Raw genomic sequence first — 17,998 nt, forward strand, 5'->3', positions numbered from 1 at the left:
AGGACAAACCGATCCAGAAATGGATGGAACACGCGGTTCATAAGGTCCATGAACACTGCCGGGGCGTTCGTCAGTCCAAAAGGCATTACAACGAACTCATAATGACCATATCTTGTTCGAAAAGCTGTCTTGGGTACATCTTCTCGCCGAACCCTCAGCTGATGGTACCCAGACCTCAAATCCATCTTAGAGAAGACTCCTGCCCCTCGAAGTTGGTCAAACAAGTCGTCTATCCTTGGTAGTGGATACTTGTTCTTCAGCGTTAGTTTGTTTAGCTCCCGGTAGTCGATGCACATCCTCATCGTTCCATCCTTCTTCTTTACGAACAACACTGGTGCTCCCCATGGTGACACGCTAGGTCTAATGAATCCCAATTCCAGTAGCTCTTGCAGTTGCACCTTAAGCTCCTCCAACTCTTTTGGCGCCATTCTATAAGGTGCTTTTGATATTGGTGCCGATCCGGGCTCCAGATCGATCGTGAATTCTACTTGCCTGTCGGGTGGGGGTCCCGGCAATGCATCGGGGAAGACATCGGGATATTCACTCACTATCGCCACATCTTCTATCTTCCTGTCTTTCTTCTCCTCCCCATTCAAATAAACAAGGTACGCTGGACATCCCTTCCTCATCATTGTAGTGGCTTGCAGCGCAGAGATAATGGACTTGCGTCGGCTCATTGGGACTCCGTGAAACTTCATCGGTTCTTTTCCGGGGGTTTCAAACGAAATTTTCCTTTCTCTACAATGAAGGGTAACGTGGTTCTCCGCTAACCAATCCATACCCAAGATTATGTCTACGCTACCCATCGTCATTACTTGCAAATTATAAGCCACTAAACTGAGTTCACCTATTCCAAAGTTCACACATGCACAAGATCGGGATATATCTATAGCCCCGCCTACCGGTGAGGTCACACTCATAGTGGGTTCGGTCTTAACAGTAGGTAATTCCAAAGTATCCACACAAGACGTTGATATAAAGGAATGCGACGCACCCGTATCAAACAAGACAACTATAGGCATATTTAGAAGTGTGCCCATACCTGCCAAGTTTCCTTGCTCAAAGGTTTCTTTCCCGTTTGCCGGCTGTTTCCCCTTCAAGGCGTAGGCCCTTGCTTGCGATGGTAATCCTTGGCGGCGTTGTTGCGGTGGAGGTGCAGGTAGTGCCTGGGATTGTGGACGGAAACCTAGCTGGTTCTGTCTCGTTCCCGTTCCCATGTGCTTGTTTGGGCAATTTCGGATGTAGTGGCCACTCCCACCACAGTTGAAGCACCTAGGGTCTCGACACTCCCCGGCGTGGTACTTGAAGCACCTTCCACATTGAGGGTTCCTCGGCGGAAAGTTTGCCCTCGGTTGGAAAGTATTCTGTCTCCCGCCATTGTAGGGTGGGTTCCTCATGTGTTGTGGCCTCTTACCACCATACTGAGCCTGGTCACCATCCCACCTCCGCTTCTCTTGGTGGCCCGGCTGAGCTTGTAGAGGTGTCGCGTTTGTTGTTGCCACAACTCTTGGCTTAGGGAGTGCATCTTCCACGTCCAGTGCACAAGTCAAGATCTCCGAGTAGGAGAGTTCTCCTCGACAGGCCAATGCGGCCTTTATCTCATCTCTGAGCCCGGCCCGGAACTTCACCGCCCATTTCTCATCGGTGTCCATCAACTCGGGCGCATATCGTGCCATCTGCGCGAGGGCTCGGTTATACTCGGTTACAGTCATTCGGCCTTGGCTTAGTGTGTGGAACTCTACCACCTTGGCCCGTCTGTACGTCTTTGGAACATACTTGTTATCGATCTCTACTTTAAACTCCTCCCATGTTAGCGCCTCCAGGCGTGCAGGATCCATAGTTCTCTGCCGAGTCTCCCACCAGTAATCGGCAGCACCTAACAGTTGAAAGGTAGCACCAGCAATGCGCTCCCTATCTGTGCACTCCATGACCCTGAAGATACGCTCGAGGCCGCGTATCCACTCTTCCGCTTTGGATGGGTCTCCCTGTCCGTCAAATTTCGGGGGATTCTGCCTTGAGAACGTAACTATGAATCTTTCTTGTTGAGGCGGGGGGTGGAGGTGGTGGTGGCGGTGGTGGTGGAGGTGGTGCCTCCACGTGGGGTTCTTGTCGTGGTTGGCGTGCACGTCTTGGCGGCATTCTGATTCAATATCCAAAAAGTGTTACTACAATTCTCATCCAAAATTACCACTTTCTCAAAATTTTCTTATAAAACCTTCATGTAGTATAAGATGCAACACATAGGATATAAACCAAAATCAAAATTCTCATTAAAAGAAAGAAGGCCAACATTGTTCCCAAGAGTAGATCGTACTGAAAGCAAAAACTGAAAAGACAACGAACTATTCTAATTCTAGACTACGACTCTATCATCCTCATCCATAGGCCCTTCCTCCGGGTCTTCGTCGTCGTCCTCCTCGGAGTTCCCTGGCAGAGCCTCCTCATAAACATCTTCATACCCTTGTTCACCCTCGTACATGCTCACATACTTGTCCTGATACACGACCCTCTCTTCCACCTCCTGTGGGGGCTGCTCCTCTCGAGAGTCCACCAGTGCACAATACACGGCTTTCCGAAAGCCAGCCATGTCACCCACCATGTCATCGGTAGCGGGCTCATGCCACGTGTACCTCCTCGCCGTTCTTTCGGCCCACTCCTTCCAGCTATCGGGAAGCAAATCTATTAGCTTCTCAATGCCGTCATGCTCTGTCACTCCGAACTCCTGAGCTGCCCTCCAGAGGGTGTCGAAGTGTGCCACGAACTCGATCAACGGTACATGATCCTTCTTCCGGTACACTCTATAATCTCTGAGCACCCTCTGTGCCCTAAGTCTATCGCGATCACTCCGTCGCGCGGTTCGGAACATACGCGCCATCTATAGAAAAAACAGAAACAACCGCCTCGCGTATAAAAACAGAGTACATAACCGAAGAAGAGAGAGAGAGAGTGTATGCACGTATCGCTGTTCTAACCCAAACCCGCTGGTGTTCAAAGGCCAAAAGCTCTTATCTATCATAGGTCCAAGAAGCACTAGTGAAATTCTATCACGTCTAAGTTCAAACATTCAAAAGGCCAACACATACTCACATAAAAGCTCACATCAACATTCACGTCATCAAATCATCACACATCAGCCACATGCTTTCATATAAGTTCATCATACATCAACAGTTCATAACACCATAACAGTTCATAACTCAAATAATTTCCAACTTTTCCACATCACGTTGTACCCTTCCACAAGTCTCAACATTTACTTAAACTTTACATAAAACATTTTCAACACCAAAATCACAATTTCCTCCACTTCCATATACTTTCCAAAATTTCGAAGTTTTCACTACCTCATTTCAGGTTGAGTGCGATGAGTCGGATGTTGAGCCAATGACACTTTTGAAAACTTACTCCAGTCAGAAAAAGAATTTTTTTTTGGGTCCAGAGCAGAAAGAGAAAACCTAGGCTCTGATACCACTCTGTCACGCCCGCATTTCCTAAGGATAGGAAGTACGGTGGACCGCGACTAGGGGAGGAGTAAAGAAGCGGGGAAGAAAGGGGGAACGAGAATATTTGACTCGAAAACATTTAATAAAAGGAAATTCAATTCAAAACAAAGTACTGTGACGACATTCTTGAGTTAAAGTATTCAGAGTTTTAAATGAAAACATCGTGACGGTTTACAAGCAGCGGAAAAGACCAAAAGACAGATGATGCCGGGTATGACGACACGACACCATCCGAAAGATAAAAACACACTTTGGCTTTAACTGCTCAACATCCGTCCTCCCCATCGCCGCTCAACCTGCACATTAAGAAAACAACATGCAGGGCTGAGTACTTATTGCACTCAGTGGACACACGCCAAAAACATAGTTTGTCATGCCATAACAGTGTAACATTGGGGTTTTGAGTGTAATGAAAATAACCCAAGTACACAAAAAATACATTTCATAAATTCGACTGCGCAGTCATTTTCCGATAGTGCCACCCTTATTCCCTCAATCATACACTATCTGATCCAAACCATGACAAGGGGCGTGGCCACACCCCAGGTCATCTAGACCGGCCAACTTGCTCTCAGATGGCACCCAGTCTCGTGTACACTAGCCTGAGGGTTCGCAGCCCAACAGACCCGAATTCGATTAAACATATGTGGTAAACCACTTCAGATAGGTTTCAAAACGAAATAATTGGCAAGACAAACAGTTCACCTCCATAAACATTTCCGGAACAAAGTCCGTATTTAAAGATAACCCACATAAAAGTAGGGTAGAAAAGCCCACCTCGATTGCTTAGCTTTTAAAACAGTTCCCTTCAACCACACTTTCCTCGAAAAAGATCACCCTTTTGAAAGATAAATAATATCATGATTAGAGTCAGAAGAGACGAGACTTTAAACGACAATGCATGAATCCTACGTGGACGACTTCAACATCTAGCACGTTACACGTACATACACTTAACAACATATTACAAAACAAACACACAAAGTCACACGTTCGAAACACACCCCGCATGCAAACGACGTACCCAAAACGCGCACACGACACACGAACACAGCACTCCAAGTCCTGGCATACCCTTACTGTGCAAACGGCTCACTTGGCTCGGAAAAGGTTCGGAAAAACTCGGAAAAAGGATCGGCGTCTCGACATGGCTCGGTGTCTCGGCCGCCTGGCTCGGCACCTCGGCCGACCGTCTCGGCCGCCTGGCTCGGCACCTCGGCCGCCTGGCTCGGCACCTCGGCCGACCGTCTCGGCCGCCTGGCTCGGCACCTCGGCCGCCTGTCTCGGCACAGCTCGGCACCTGACTCGGCACAGCTCGGCACCTGTCTCGGCACAGCTCGGCACTTGTCTCGGCACAGCTCGGCACCTGTCTCGGCACAGCTCGGCACTTGTCTCGGCACAGCTCGGCACCTGTCTCGGCACAGCTCGGCACCTGTCTCGGCACAGCTCGGCACCTCGGCCGACCATCTCGGCCGTCCGGCTCGGCACCTCGGCCGACCGTCTCGGCCGCCTGCTCGGTACCTCGGCCGACCGTCTCGGCCGCATGCTCGGCACCTCGGCCGACCACCTCGGCCGTCCGGCTCGGCACCTCGACCGACCGTCTCGGCCGTCTGCTCGGCACCTCGGCCGACCATCTCGGCCGCATGCTCGGCACTTCGGCCGACCACCTCGGCCGTCTGCTCGGCACCTAGTTTACACCCCTTTTCCTCTGACCCCCGATTCTCAAACCCTATACGACAAACACACCACGCATTCTACATCCCAAAACACACCCAGACACCTGAGATCATCCCTTCCAGACTCTCCACAAATCTGCCCTAGGCTGAACCCAACACTCTCGGCCAACACACACGAAAACTCTCGAACCAAACACTGATTCCTCCGAGCCATCTCTTGGCCAAACACACCCACATTCATCACAAAAACATATCACTCAGAATCACGCCAATTGCACATGAAAACATCTCCCAAAAACATACAACTCGCGAAACTGCGCAGTTTACTTGCAAAAATCATAATAAATTCATACGACATCCAAAGATGCTGAAATTTACACACCACACAAAAGACACATTAACCTTTACACAGTTCAAAATTTCGTACCCAACGGAGATCGTTTGCTTAGTTAAAAAGTGGTCGGAACCCACTGCCAGTTACTATCAAAAACATGCTCAACCATATCACATAGCCACAAACCCTAATCAGCATCTAAACCAACCAAAACGTCCTATATGCATGAGTTTTCGAATTAAACAAGGGTTAGGGGTTACCTTCCCCGGATGGTTCAAACGAAACGCAAAAGCTTTACTTCCTTTTCCGACTCCGATTCACGACGAAGGAGGGTATCACCTTGAGGAATCCAAGAAGGTGATAAGAGGGGGTGAAAGGAAGAAGATAAAAACCGAGAGGGAGAAGGAGGGAGACTTACCAGTGAGAGAGAGCAACTTTGCGAGAGAGAGATGGAGAGATTGAGAGAGTGACCGAAAAGAGAAAAGAAAAGGAAAGGGGAAGAAAAGGATCGGTTATGTGAGGGTGGAGGAAGTTGAGAACATCATGGGGTGATGGGGAAGGGATTTCGAAAAATGGGGAGGGAGAGAGAGGTTTAAATCGATTAATTAGAATTTTAAAACATAGCTGAATTAATACAACCAAATTTTAATTTGGCTAGGTAGAAAATCCCATATCCACAACAATCAAATAAACACAAAATATTTTCCACACCATATTTTAAACACAAAAACATAGAAAAATTTCATCCTTAATTAAAAGAATAAAATTCCACAAATTTTCGGGTATTACAAAAAATTTTCATCATGTTATGTTTTTATATTTATCAATGTAAGGGTACATATGTAAAAATTAAAAACATAATTGACTAGATGTATTAAATGATATCGTTTAAATAGTTGAATGTTTTGTTCACATGATATTTTTCGTTTTCCAAAAGCATACACATTTCTCATAAATCATAGACTATGGAAAAATTGAGAAAAATATCAAATTATGATATAATTAACCATTTCTAAAATGATATATCAGAATTTGATCAAACTTCATATTTTTTTTTGCCATTTAGCCTAAATCTTATATCTCCAAAATTGAAATGAGTCGGAAAATTAGCTACCAATTTGACATCTAAATTCTAGCTCATTATTTGAAATGAGTTGATTATTATACATCACGATTCTCATGTGTTTCAAGGAAGATTATAACAATATATTGGTGCAAAACTTAAATTACCATCTAATTATTTCATTTCACCAATTAATGCTCAAATATAATTTTGTCATTTAGGCCGAGAGTCCAAGCAAGTTTATAAAGACACAATTTAAACATATCATTCCTCTGTTTGTCTACAACCATTTGAGGCACGCCCCCATACATCCATCCATTCGGTCGTCCTCACCGTGCATCCATATGCACTGAAGTTTTTACTCAATCATTTTACAATTATAGGAACATTGAGAATCGATAAACCCTTATTGAAGATGTATCCACGTACATCCGGATGCACTAAAGTTTTTGCATGCTAATTTTATAACTATACTATTAGAGCATCCATAGTGGTGCAGATGTCCTGGCGGACATCCCGACGAATTTCTCAAAAACACCTCTTGCCTCGTTATAAGGACCTCCCACTGCACTGCCACGTCATAAGGACCTTCCACTGCACAATGACAGACATCCCCAAGGACATCCCGGCGGACATCCACAAAAAAAATAAAAAATCGGGACATCAGCCGTGGCACCGCAATGGCGGACGTCACGACGGACGTCCCGGAAAACCGCGGATGTGCGGTGTCCGCTGCCGACTTCCGCGTCCGCCCCTCCATCGCCTAATGGCGGACGTCCCGTGAGGATGTCCGGCGGGACATCCTCCATTGTGGATGCTCTTAGGACCCGTTTGATAAGAAAGATAAGATATAAAAAGATATCTAAAACAAGATAAGAAATGCAGGTTTCGTGTTAAAGTATGCGTACATAAGAATTTTTCATTATTGTTTGATAGAAAATAAATTATCTATATTTATGTACAATTAGATAACAATAGTTTAACTTGATGAATTGGTGTGTTACATAAACATCGTTAAAATTATAATTTCGACAGGATTGAGGCGGACCCTTGTGTACCACTCAATTTCTTCATTGCTTCATACACCTCACTTTCTACCTTCTTTTATTAAATTAGTGTACTCAAGAAACGGCTACCAAATTCATCTTCCTTTTGTATCTAATTTTAGCTCCCACCATTCTATCCCAGAAGCATGGGATGCTGCTTCTTCTTATGCAAAAACAATGTCTAATAGTTTAACATTAAGCTAATGATGATACAAGATTTATGTGATTAAGGCAAGACTAAAATTAAAGATGATTTTATTTTGTAGGCCTCTCAAATGCATCCACAGGGAAACCTCCAAGTAAAACCATAAAAACTTGTTATTCTTATTTAATTACATTTTTCAAAGCTATTTTTTCCTTCACTAATTAATGTTTTTCTGAATTCCTCTTTCTGCAGTATGGTCAAAGTGAAGTGAGCCTCCTCCCTCAGGGTGACTACCAAACCACAAACATTACACTCAATACATAATAAGAAACCAACTTTGAAATCAAGAAATATCAAGAAATGTTTGAATGTTTAAGATTGGATTAGATGGCTGCATATACACTCTATTGAATAATGTTTGAATGTTTATTTCCTATGCAACTTTGTCTTAACACATTACTAAGCTAGTTATGTTATAAGCAGCTTCTGCTAATCTAAGAAAATGCAGCTCAAAATAAATGTAAAAGAGCAACTCAAAATAAATGAAATATGGATGATTAAGCATAGGCAAACACACTGTCTGAATTCCAGCTATATCTACAAAAACTGTGAGCACACAATGAAAGCATAAAATAGTAGTAGAACAATACTAAAAACTCTACACCTAAATCAGACAGTATGGTGGTTTAAAATCAGACATAGATTTCACCTTCTATTCCTCCATGCCGATACTGAAAGAAGCGGTCGATCTTGCCAGCAAATCACCACGCAACCGTTGTCCTCTTTGATCTTATAACCATCACAGTTATAACTCTGCAGCAATCGCTTCGCCTGCAGCATCGCGTAATAGCTTAGAGGAACATTTCCAAAGCCAGCTAACTCGAATCTTTGATTCCACTTCTCGAGCCTTTCGTGCCTCTGCTTCCTCTCGCCCCCCTCACACGCTATGATATTCTTGATCTCCTCGCCAAAAAGCATCTTCTCCATCTTCAATCTCTCGATGGATGCTCTTGGCAACGCAGACTCCAGGCAATCAAACAGAGCAGCGTAGAAGTACAATGACTCCGACAGCCTCTCCATCAAGCTCTTCCCATTGTGGTCCGAGTCTTGCTCTGTCACCACCATGACTTTGGGAGACAAGCCCCACAAAGCGCTGAGATATCCGTCAATCTTAGGCGAGGAGGGCATGGAAGACAAGGGCGACGAGGAGGCAGAATCAGTACTCGGGCTATAGCCATTAACCATATCCTTCTCAAGCAACTCCCCTAAAGTGCCTTGATTCGTATGCGCAGCCCTTTGCAAGTGCACGCCCACGCCTTTCATAGGGGCCAACGGGGACCTATTTCCACCGGCATCAGAAGCTAGCAATGTATGCAGCTGCATTATTGAACTAATAGCTAGAGCCTCCCCTGTTTTGACTCTAAGCTTCTCCACATCAAGATCCTCCAATTTGCTCACAACGGGGTGGAATTGAAACGGTAAATCCAGCTTCTCAGCCTCCTCAATCAAGACATGAGCAGTCTGCTCCAACACCTCCCTCTTCTGATGGATCCCCGTGATCCTGAGATGAGGCGGCCCCTCAGGCCGGGCGCTCAGGTCTCGAATAAGGGCACACCACTGCGTAGGCTCAGTCGCGTTTAAGTCAATCACATGAACCATCTTCTCCCCTTCCATAGCCTCAATGATGGCCTGGTTACTAATCACAAATGCCACTTTCATAAACGGCAAGAACTCGAAAAACATCTTCCTAACATGGATTTCCTCGGCTAAAACCGACATTTTAGTCGACCGGAAGGCCTTGTAAACGCCCGGCCAGGCTCTGAGGATCCTATCGGCGAGAGCCTCAGAGAAATAGGAGGCGATTCGCTGCATTGTGTCGCCGTCAGGGGAAGCAAGGTGGGAAATTTGATCAAGGGCTAGGTTTGCATTCTCGAGGCTGCCGGATGCGACATGGTTCGCGCAGGTGATTAGGAGGTGAATTAGGTATAATCCTCTCTCTTCTGGTTTGAGATCCTTCAGCCATGGATAAGGCGAGATTAAGCTAGGCGGCGATGACGACGACGGCGTCGGAAACATTTGCAGCGGCGATGAGGTCACAGATGAATATCCGTCCTCTTGAAACATCAGTGCAAAAGCAGGCAACTTTATGGTTTGGAGCGACGATTCAGCAATTGAGTTAACGGAATTTCACTGAAACGAGGCGAAATTGAATTGAAACGAGTAAAGCGCGAAAACAGAGCAAGGGAAATTCGATTGAGGAACTCACCAATCAAGCGAAGATTATCTCAATTCGTTTGTGGGTTATTGAATTCAGAAGAAACCCACAAAAAGGCACATGCAAGCTCTTATAATTCTTTTCTGATTCATGAGAGAGAGAGAGAGAGAGAGAGGGGTTTTGAATGAAATCGGTGGGATTTAAGGGAGAGAGAGGGAAGAGATTAGTCAGTGTTAGATGGCAGTATTGTGGAGTAAAACGTGAGGGGAGATTTTGTCGTGAGCGAGTCGAAGGAATATGGAATTTATGAGAACAAGTGCCCATTTTTGAATTTTGTTCTCATTCTTTGTCTCTCTCTCGTCATTTTCTTCTTCGTTTCTCTCTCTACCCAGAATTACTTGGGCTTGCCAAATTCCCACTAGCTTCGCTTTTTCCTAGAAATTAAACTGCTAAAACGAACAATGAATTGATGAAAATTATAGTACCAAAATCTTGTTCTTGTTCGAATTTTTCTTGTAATTTGAGCAAGGGTGGGATGGTTTCTACATTCAACTTCATCGAATTGACCCATCAAGTTCTTGCATTTGGTAGACAATCTGACACGTTCAATCGTTTTTATACAATATAGTACTACTATAAATGTAGCAATTGAAATTTTCATTTAAAGATTAGGCCAAGTCTGATTATCTTTAATTTATCATACCAAATGGTACTCTCTCCGTTCTATAATAGTGGATGAGTTTCTTTTCAGCACGCGATTTAAGAAAAAATGGGTTAAGTGAGTAAGTAAAAGAAAATTAAAGTAAGAAATAAAAAAGTAGAGAGACGAAGAGATAATAAAGTAAGAGAGAATAAAGCAAAATATATTGACTTTTGCCAGAAAAGAAAGACTTCACTGTTATAGAACATACTAAAATGGTAAAATGACTTTAGTACTGCGAAATTTAGAGAGATGCAAATTGTAAATATACACTTTAATTTCGGCTGTAGAATGCTTTTATTATGTAACACATCCTATTCAAAGTTGATTTTTTCTTTTTTTTCTATCAAAGTTGATTTTGATTTTAGGTGTATCATACAGTGTGCCGATAGATAGACGTTTCAATAATTATTTTGAAATATTTGGCATATTCAGAAGTTTATTTGGACAAGAAAATTGAGTGACTTTTTGTGTGTTTTGGATTGGATGTGAAGATCTAATTCACAACTAGTGCAAAAGATTTGCTAGAAAACTTGGTCTCTCTCTCTCTCTATCTCTCTCACACACACACACAGAGACATCGACAGAGACCCATGTCTATGTTTTGTAGTAGGAACTACTTTTAAATGTGGTATATTTGTCATGACATAAGGTGGAAGGGGAATCAAGGGGTGCCTAAAGTGTTGAATATTCTTGGAGTATCACTAAGGACCAAACACATAACATAACAAAGACAAACAAACAATGTGCCATCACTAGTTTGTGAATTGCAAGAAATTCTCATATATACTTCCAACCACTGTTTTTGTTTCTCATGCACCTTCAAATTGGTATTATCGACTCTTTCAACCAACCATCCAAGACTATACTGTATACATCACATATTGTAGGATTTGCCACTCATCCCACCATCCTCCTTTTCACCCACTTCGAGTAAATTTTATTCTTTTTTTATTTTATTAAAGATATAAGACAATAAAGTAGCAACAAACTTCAATTATAATATCACTGTCATAATCTAATTAGTGAATTTTACTTTGTTACATAAATTGTGCTTGTTTTTCTACTATAGTATAATATCTATTCATTATACCCTTTCACAGTATTTGCCAACTCTAAAAGTATGGTGAGCTTTGCCTAACTATTGTAACTTATTTTTCAGGCAAAACACTATATAGAGATCCTTACAGTTTTATTTTTTTGTTTTAATATAGATTAGAATATACATTTGGAAAAGATGTACTGTTTGTCTGTTCCTTCTTCAAAGTGCAATTCTTCAAATTATTGATTATCTTTTTGGTTAATTTCCAATTTCTGTCAACAACTATTCATTACCATTAAAGTGCAAGGAGATTAAGAAGGCAACACTACTACGCAGCAGTCAGCACCATCTTCTACAACCTCTGCAGCTGTTTCACCTACAGAGATCCATCTCCGGGCACGTTGCCTACGAAGACGACACCAAGATCATTAACAAAGAGATTGGGGTTTGAAATAGTGAAAAAGAAAGGAGCCATGAGATAACTAAAATGGTGACAGACTTATTAAATCTGTTAAATAAAGACCTAACAAAATTAAATGTAAGAGTAAAGGGATTTATTAAAACCCAAAAAAATTGTACAAGGATTTAATGTACTTAATAGAGTACTACAAAGCATAAGGGCTTTTATAGATGTGTTTTGCCAAAAATTTTTTACAACCCTAAATCTGGTAGGATCGTTGTCATTCATTTCGCAAGGGACATGATATAGCCATCGACAGCTCACGCGTAGTTGGAGTCATGGAGATATCTATCTCCTTGTAAAGGAGACAACTGAGCTATAAGACTTGTGGGTTTGGTGGATAGAAAACTTCATTTTGGTAAAATGTAACCAACGAAAAAAATAAAATAAGGTTATAGTTTAGAGACCACGCATATTCCTTTCACAATGAAGTTCTCTACGAGCAATGTGAAAAGGGAGTTGTTACCAATCGACCTCACCTCTACACCGTTAGGTACCTAAAACAAGAAATTCAACAGATAGGGCTTCAGTTGCTATTGTTCTTGCTGAACTACCATTTTGGACATTTAACTGCATTCTGCAAAACAAATACTCCATACATCATGGATGTTCAGTTGTTTCGACTTAATAAATCTTCTTGAAGAGCGACTACTTGTTATATATGTGCATCGATAATGGGATGTACTAATAAACATTTCACAAAGTATATCACATATCTCAACTGTTAATTTTACTAAGAGAAAATTGTTTATCTTCAGAATCAATAACAAAAGTACGGATAAATGAATTCATTTTACAGAACTGCAAGATATATTCTATAAATCAGATTTAGATAGCATGATTTTTGAACAGTCAAACTCACCTTTATAACTTTCTTGGCGCAGCTGAGAGAGAGAGACTGCAATCTGAGCGCCTACACGTGCATTATTTTTCACTAGAGCAATGTCTAGTAGCACTCTATTAAGGAAAAGTCATGATGAAATGAAATTCAGCAGTTAAAGACATCTCTAAACTTTAGTAAAAGGGAGTTCGCATCATGTTAGGCGTGATTGATTAATAATGGTAGCATACTTTAGTCTCTATTTATCAGTGTATTTGGTTATGAAGATGAAGGAATTTGACAAAGAATACTTGCAGAGAGGGAGGCTCCCCCAGTCAGCTCGTTCACTCTAGCAAGCAAAAACGGAGTTTCACTGCTGCCAGTAATATTCTGCTCCCTGTATCACACCTCCTTTACATTATCATCAGTTTGTTGAGAATAAGAAGTAAGTGATTGACATCTACACTTTAAAAAGATTTTTCACAAAAAAGACAACAAATGAACAGACTACCGGGCTTCCTTTAGAGCTTTCTGTATCGCTGACTCAATAAAGTTTCCTGAGGCAGAATATTTGCTTGGAATAGGGACTGATATAAGAATTCCAGTCCCCAGCATAAGACTATTATGTGCTTCTGGGGAAGTTTGAGAACATCAAATCAGTGTGGTTACACAAAATAATAGGTAACATATTAACAATGAGACAAAGTTAGAAACCACACCTATTAATCGAGCACATTCCTCAGGAGAGTCAACACGACAGGGTGCCTGTACTCATTGACAAACACCATTAGCAGATTAAAGAATGAGTTAATACCTTAAGAGAACACAAATTGTCAAAAGAACAATTTCACAGCTGAAAATGGATAGGCATTTAGGGTTCTGTTCTATCAAAATCAGCAACTTAAATTCCCCCCCGACTTATCAAGAAGCACATATAATGTTGCATCGGAATAAAGGTTCTATCAGAGTCTCACTACATTTTTTGAATTTGACAAGTAAGATGAACCACAGAAAACTAAACAGAGGTGTGCCTTCATAACAAGGCAAAGCCTATCATGAATGCTTTAGACTTTTATTTGGGTTATCAGTTATGAAGAGCTGTATGAGGTAATAATAAAATGACAAAAAGACATTATCACTTATAATGCTGATCCATATAAAGTTTTGACATATTTCATATGTTAGCTCGAAGGATTTTCAACTTTTTTGGTAGAGCAGTAAGCAGTACTCACAATGATAATAACCGCCAGCTTAATATATGAGAGGAACTACCTTGCAGCCACTCTTTTCGGTGAAGAAGGCAGGAAACTCACTGGTCTGATATGCAGCAGCGCAAACTCCTTGAGTTTCCTGTATTCCATCAAAGGGTTATACTTTATATATAATATAAGTAAACAAGGGTAGAATATTAGTCGGACATTTGTATAAAACAGTTTAGTGGACCAAAATTTGTGAAATATCTGAGTAATACTCGATACTAATATTTGGGACAATTATAATTAGAGTAATACTTATGAAGTAATAAACATTAGTGTAGTATGTGAGTTCATCCTACAAGAGACCTACTAAGTACTGATAATCATATAGGAGTGTAAAGGACAATTACCAAATATTCCAGCGTTCTAGGAATATCTAATATTGATTTCACACCAGCGGAAACTACAGCAACAGGCGTCCTTCCCAACTCCACGAGATCAGAAGAAATATCCATAGCTGTAACAGATGGTGCAAAAATATAAATATGCTGTAAGCTAACCAATATTAAGAATTTATTCTATTTCATGCACATTAGGGGAAAGGTTTGGACTTTAAGGACCAAAACAAGAGTAGTATGTTTGGTAGTTATACATATACTATATCAGACAATTGTAACACAGGCACAGCCTTGAGTCATAAAGTAGACGAGTCAATGTTTGCTCCAGATAGCCATAAAAATCTTTATGTGGTACACTGGTAGTGTCAATTGATTAAGGGACAAATTCATAGCACAACAAACTCAGCAAAGTTCCAGTGATCTACTAGGTATTCAAATTGGGATACACTCAGCAATTTAAATATAATAAGATGATCATTATTTGTTCCCAGACAAAATAATTGGTCTCCTCGATAACAAAATAGAATTCTACTCCTTACAAGAAAAGAAAACTATGTCCCAGACTCTTTAAATTCCTAGATCTTGAAGCCATCAGGCCAGAACAAATTTTTATTGAATTAGCCTTGATACCTTCATGAATATATCAGAAGTGCCCATCATGTACTTTAATTAAAATTCTGACATCTATAAAACTATATGATGATAATCCATACAGCCCAATTATCTAAGATCTTGATTGGTCAACCATAAGTTCAAGAATGGGAAACCAAGAGTAATCACATCGTAATGCATGTTATTTTTAACATTAGCAGGTCATAAGAACTTACTACTCTCTCCATGCCTATGAACTCCCCCAATACCACCAGTAACAAATATTGGGATCCCAGCCTGCACAGTGAGCATATACAATTTACAATTTTAAGTTTTATGTGGAAGGACAAGAGAATCACAATATTTGACTAAGCACGGTATGATTACCATGGATGCAAAAAACATTGTTGCTGAAACAGTAGTGGCACCATTCCCTCCCGTGGCAACCTGAAAAAGGTGCCCATAGTAATTAGGTTTAAGAACATAAATCCTAGCTTAGGATATGGAAAAGAAGATATGTTTCATCTAATCATCTTAGAGGCATCAATATTTTTTCAAAAGTAACATCTCTGGCCACAGGCAGGGTGGAGGGGGCGTCAACAATATGACATTACAATGGACTATACTAGAAAATTCTTAAAATTCTCCTACAGTTCTGCAAAATGGGAGCCAGAAATTATTAGAGAAGGCTATTGAACCGTCTTTTTAAATTTTAATATTTTCTTCCTCGGGGAAAATGTCCACTACAGTTTTATCCATTAGAGAGTCGGAGACATCATGTGATGTCTGTCATTGCATTCTGTCCTATGCAGGACTGCCCGGTGATTATTTCTCCCAAGGAGACTGCCCATAATTAAACCCACTTAACAACATTTAAAAGTTACTATGATTAAGACTCTGCTCTACTTTTGTGCAGCACTTCTAATATCTTTAGCTTAAACTATTAATAGCCACGGACATGTAACATTAATTCAGCCTTAAATACTCACAACGTGTGCAATGTCCCTGCGAGCTGTCTTTCGAGCTTTTCTTCCTATAGTAGCAAGCCTTTCAAGTTCTTCTGGAGATAAACCTTATAATATAATGCTAAACATTAGGAATTATTAACCATTTTTTCCCATCACATGCAGTTAAGATACAAAATGACAACAAATTACCAGAAAGAAATGGATTAGCAAAAAACAATGATGAACAATTTGAGATTTCATGGAAAGATGGAAACAGTCAAATCAGAGAAGAAGTGCTCCTTGAAAAAATACCATTAAAATTTTATATTTCATCAGTAGCTCTGAGGATTATCAGTTCACCAAGGTGACAGAAACTTAGTTCCTATATTAAGAAGAGGAAAACGTTCCTATGTAGAATGAAACTTTAAAAAGGGTCTGTAAATCATAATATGATGAAATTTTTAACCATATATCTGATCCTTACTCTCAAACACATTACGACTGACTAGACAACATGAGGAAAATGATTATACACTAGAGCACACAAACATAGAGAGGATAACATGGTACGTCTATAGAATTCAAGTTACAAAATTCACAAGTTTCTGTCAATTCCTTAATAAAACCCCTTCGAATTCTACCATAATCTTTTTGTATAGATGAATTTCAGTTTTGATACATGCCTATGAACCATTGAACCTTATATCACTTTTTGGGGGTTAGCTTGACCCTCTATATATCAGTTCATGAATATAATTTAGTTCTGTTTATTGAAACTTAATGCTGTTATTTCAATATTGAATGAAAAACAATCCAGAAACAAAGGCAATTAAAAGTAAACGGAAAGAAAAACTCATGGGAAGAACACCTATGCAAGGTACACCATCCAAAATAGCAATAGTGGCAGGTATAGCTCCATTCTGTCTTACTATAGCCTCGACCTCTTTAGCTGTTTCCAAATTTTGAGGATATGGCATTCCTATGAACAAGATAGATGAAGAAGGGGGTGAATGACATTCATTTTACGATTATGAGCAATGAAATTCACATCACATAATCAGAAAGTACAAAAATAAGACGTCCTGGCACCCAAACAGCATTGCAATTTGCAAACTCCAAAACTTAACCTCATTTCTTTTAACAAGTAATTTGGTAGAAGACATGATGATTGAAGACTTGAAGTATGCCCAAGGGTAAACTAAGCAGGTCTTTCAAATCACATTCCAAAGAAACGCATAAAACCACAAATTAGTAAATAATCCAAGGCCAAATTAAACAATGCACTATTTAACATTGATCACGCATGCTATGATTCCTATGAATAATGAATCCCCTCTTCACAATTGCACATTTCAATACCAACAACGTAGAATGAAAGCAAAATGGCGATCACCCCTATTTACTGGGAAGTAGTATCAGTCCACAATTCAACAGCCAATTGGAAAATAATAGTATATATAATTTTGTACTACATACCATGGGAAATTATTGTAGATTCAAGAGCAACCACCGGTTTCCCAAGTGACAGAGCTTCTGAAACTTCTGGTGATATCTTAACTAGCCCTTCACCCTAAATAAATCGACTTAGTGGAAACGGCAAAAACTGGGAGATTAGGATGAATTTGAGAAGTAAAAATAGTACCTTTGGAGAGGGAATATTGGGGCTCAAGTGTTTTTGGAGGTTGCTGATTCTAGAGAGAGCCCACGATGCCATTTCTCTTCTCTTTCAGTGCTGTGCTTCCACTATGTTTTAGAGAGCTCTCTTTAATTTTGACTTTCATTCATACACATATAGTAAACCTATTTACCATTTAATGCTCTAATCTTTTTCATTGAGTAAATTTTTATTTTATTTTATTTTT

General features: G+C 40.7%; 2 protein-coding genes across 8 annotated transcripts; both read right to left on the reverse strand.

Annotated features, from left to right (window-relative positions):
• Nucleotides 1–8,306: 8,306 nt before the first annotated feature.
• Nucleotides 8,307–10,467, reverse strand: LOC121746852 (scarecrow-like protein 3). The gene is made up of 2 exons (XM_042140795.1): nucleotides 10,034–10,467; nucleotides 8,307–9,957 (listed from the first exon to the last, which is right to left on the reverse strand). Exon 2 carries the CDS (start codon nucleotides 9,889–9,891, stop codon nucleotides 8,473–8,475), a length of 1,419 nt encoding a protein of 472 aa, XP_041996729.1. The 5' UTR covers nucleotides 9,892–9,957; nucleotides 10,034–10,467; the 3' UTR covers nucleotides 8,307–8,472.
• A 1,472-nt stretch (nucleotides 10,468–11,939) lies between these two features.
• LOC121746396 (pseudouridine-5'-phosphate glycosidase-like) lies at nucleotides 11,940–17,911 on the reverse strand. 7 transcript variants are annotated; one of them, XR_006039022.1, is made up of 14 exons: nucleotides 17,779–17,911; nucleotides 17,613–17,706; nucleotides 17,005–17,115; nucleotides 16,179–16,261; nucleotides 15,577–15,636; nucleotides 15,426–15,486; nucleotides 14,611–14,717; nucleotides 14,277–14,354; nucleotides 13,724–13,769; nucleotides 13,516–13,636; nucleotides 13,316–13,401; nucleotides 13,047–13,130; nucleotides 12,664–12,761; nucleotides 11,940–12,129 (listed from the first exon to the last, which is right to left on the reverse strand). XR_006039022.1 is itself a non-coding variant. In XM_042140210.1 (14 exons), exons 1-13 carry the CDS (start codon nucleotides 17,848–17,850, stop codon nucleotides 12,674–12,676), a joined length of 1,011 nt encoding a protein of 336 aa, XP_041996144.1. In that variant the 5' UTR covers nucleotides 17,851–17,911; the 3' UTR covers nucleotides 11,940–12,129; nucleotides 12,664–12,673. The 7 variants fall into 7 exon arrangements, 4 of the variants coding, with proteins under 4 accessions (XP_041996144.1, XP_041996140.1, XP_041996142.1 ...); XM_042140210.1 differs by having other exon boundaries at nucleotides 12,664–12,681; XM_042140206.1 differs by lacking the exon at nucleotides 12,664–12,761.
• Between the last annotated feature and the right edge of the window lie 87 nt (nucleotides 17,912–17,998).

This window comes from Salvia splendens, chromosome 9 (assembly GCF_004379255.2).
Source record: "Salvia splendens isolate huo1 chromosome 9, SspV2, whole genome shotgun sequence".
Lineage (NCBI taxonomy): Eukaryota > Viridiplantae > Streptophyta > Magnoliopsida > Lamiales > Lamiaceae > Salvia > Salvia splendens.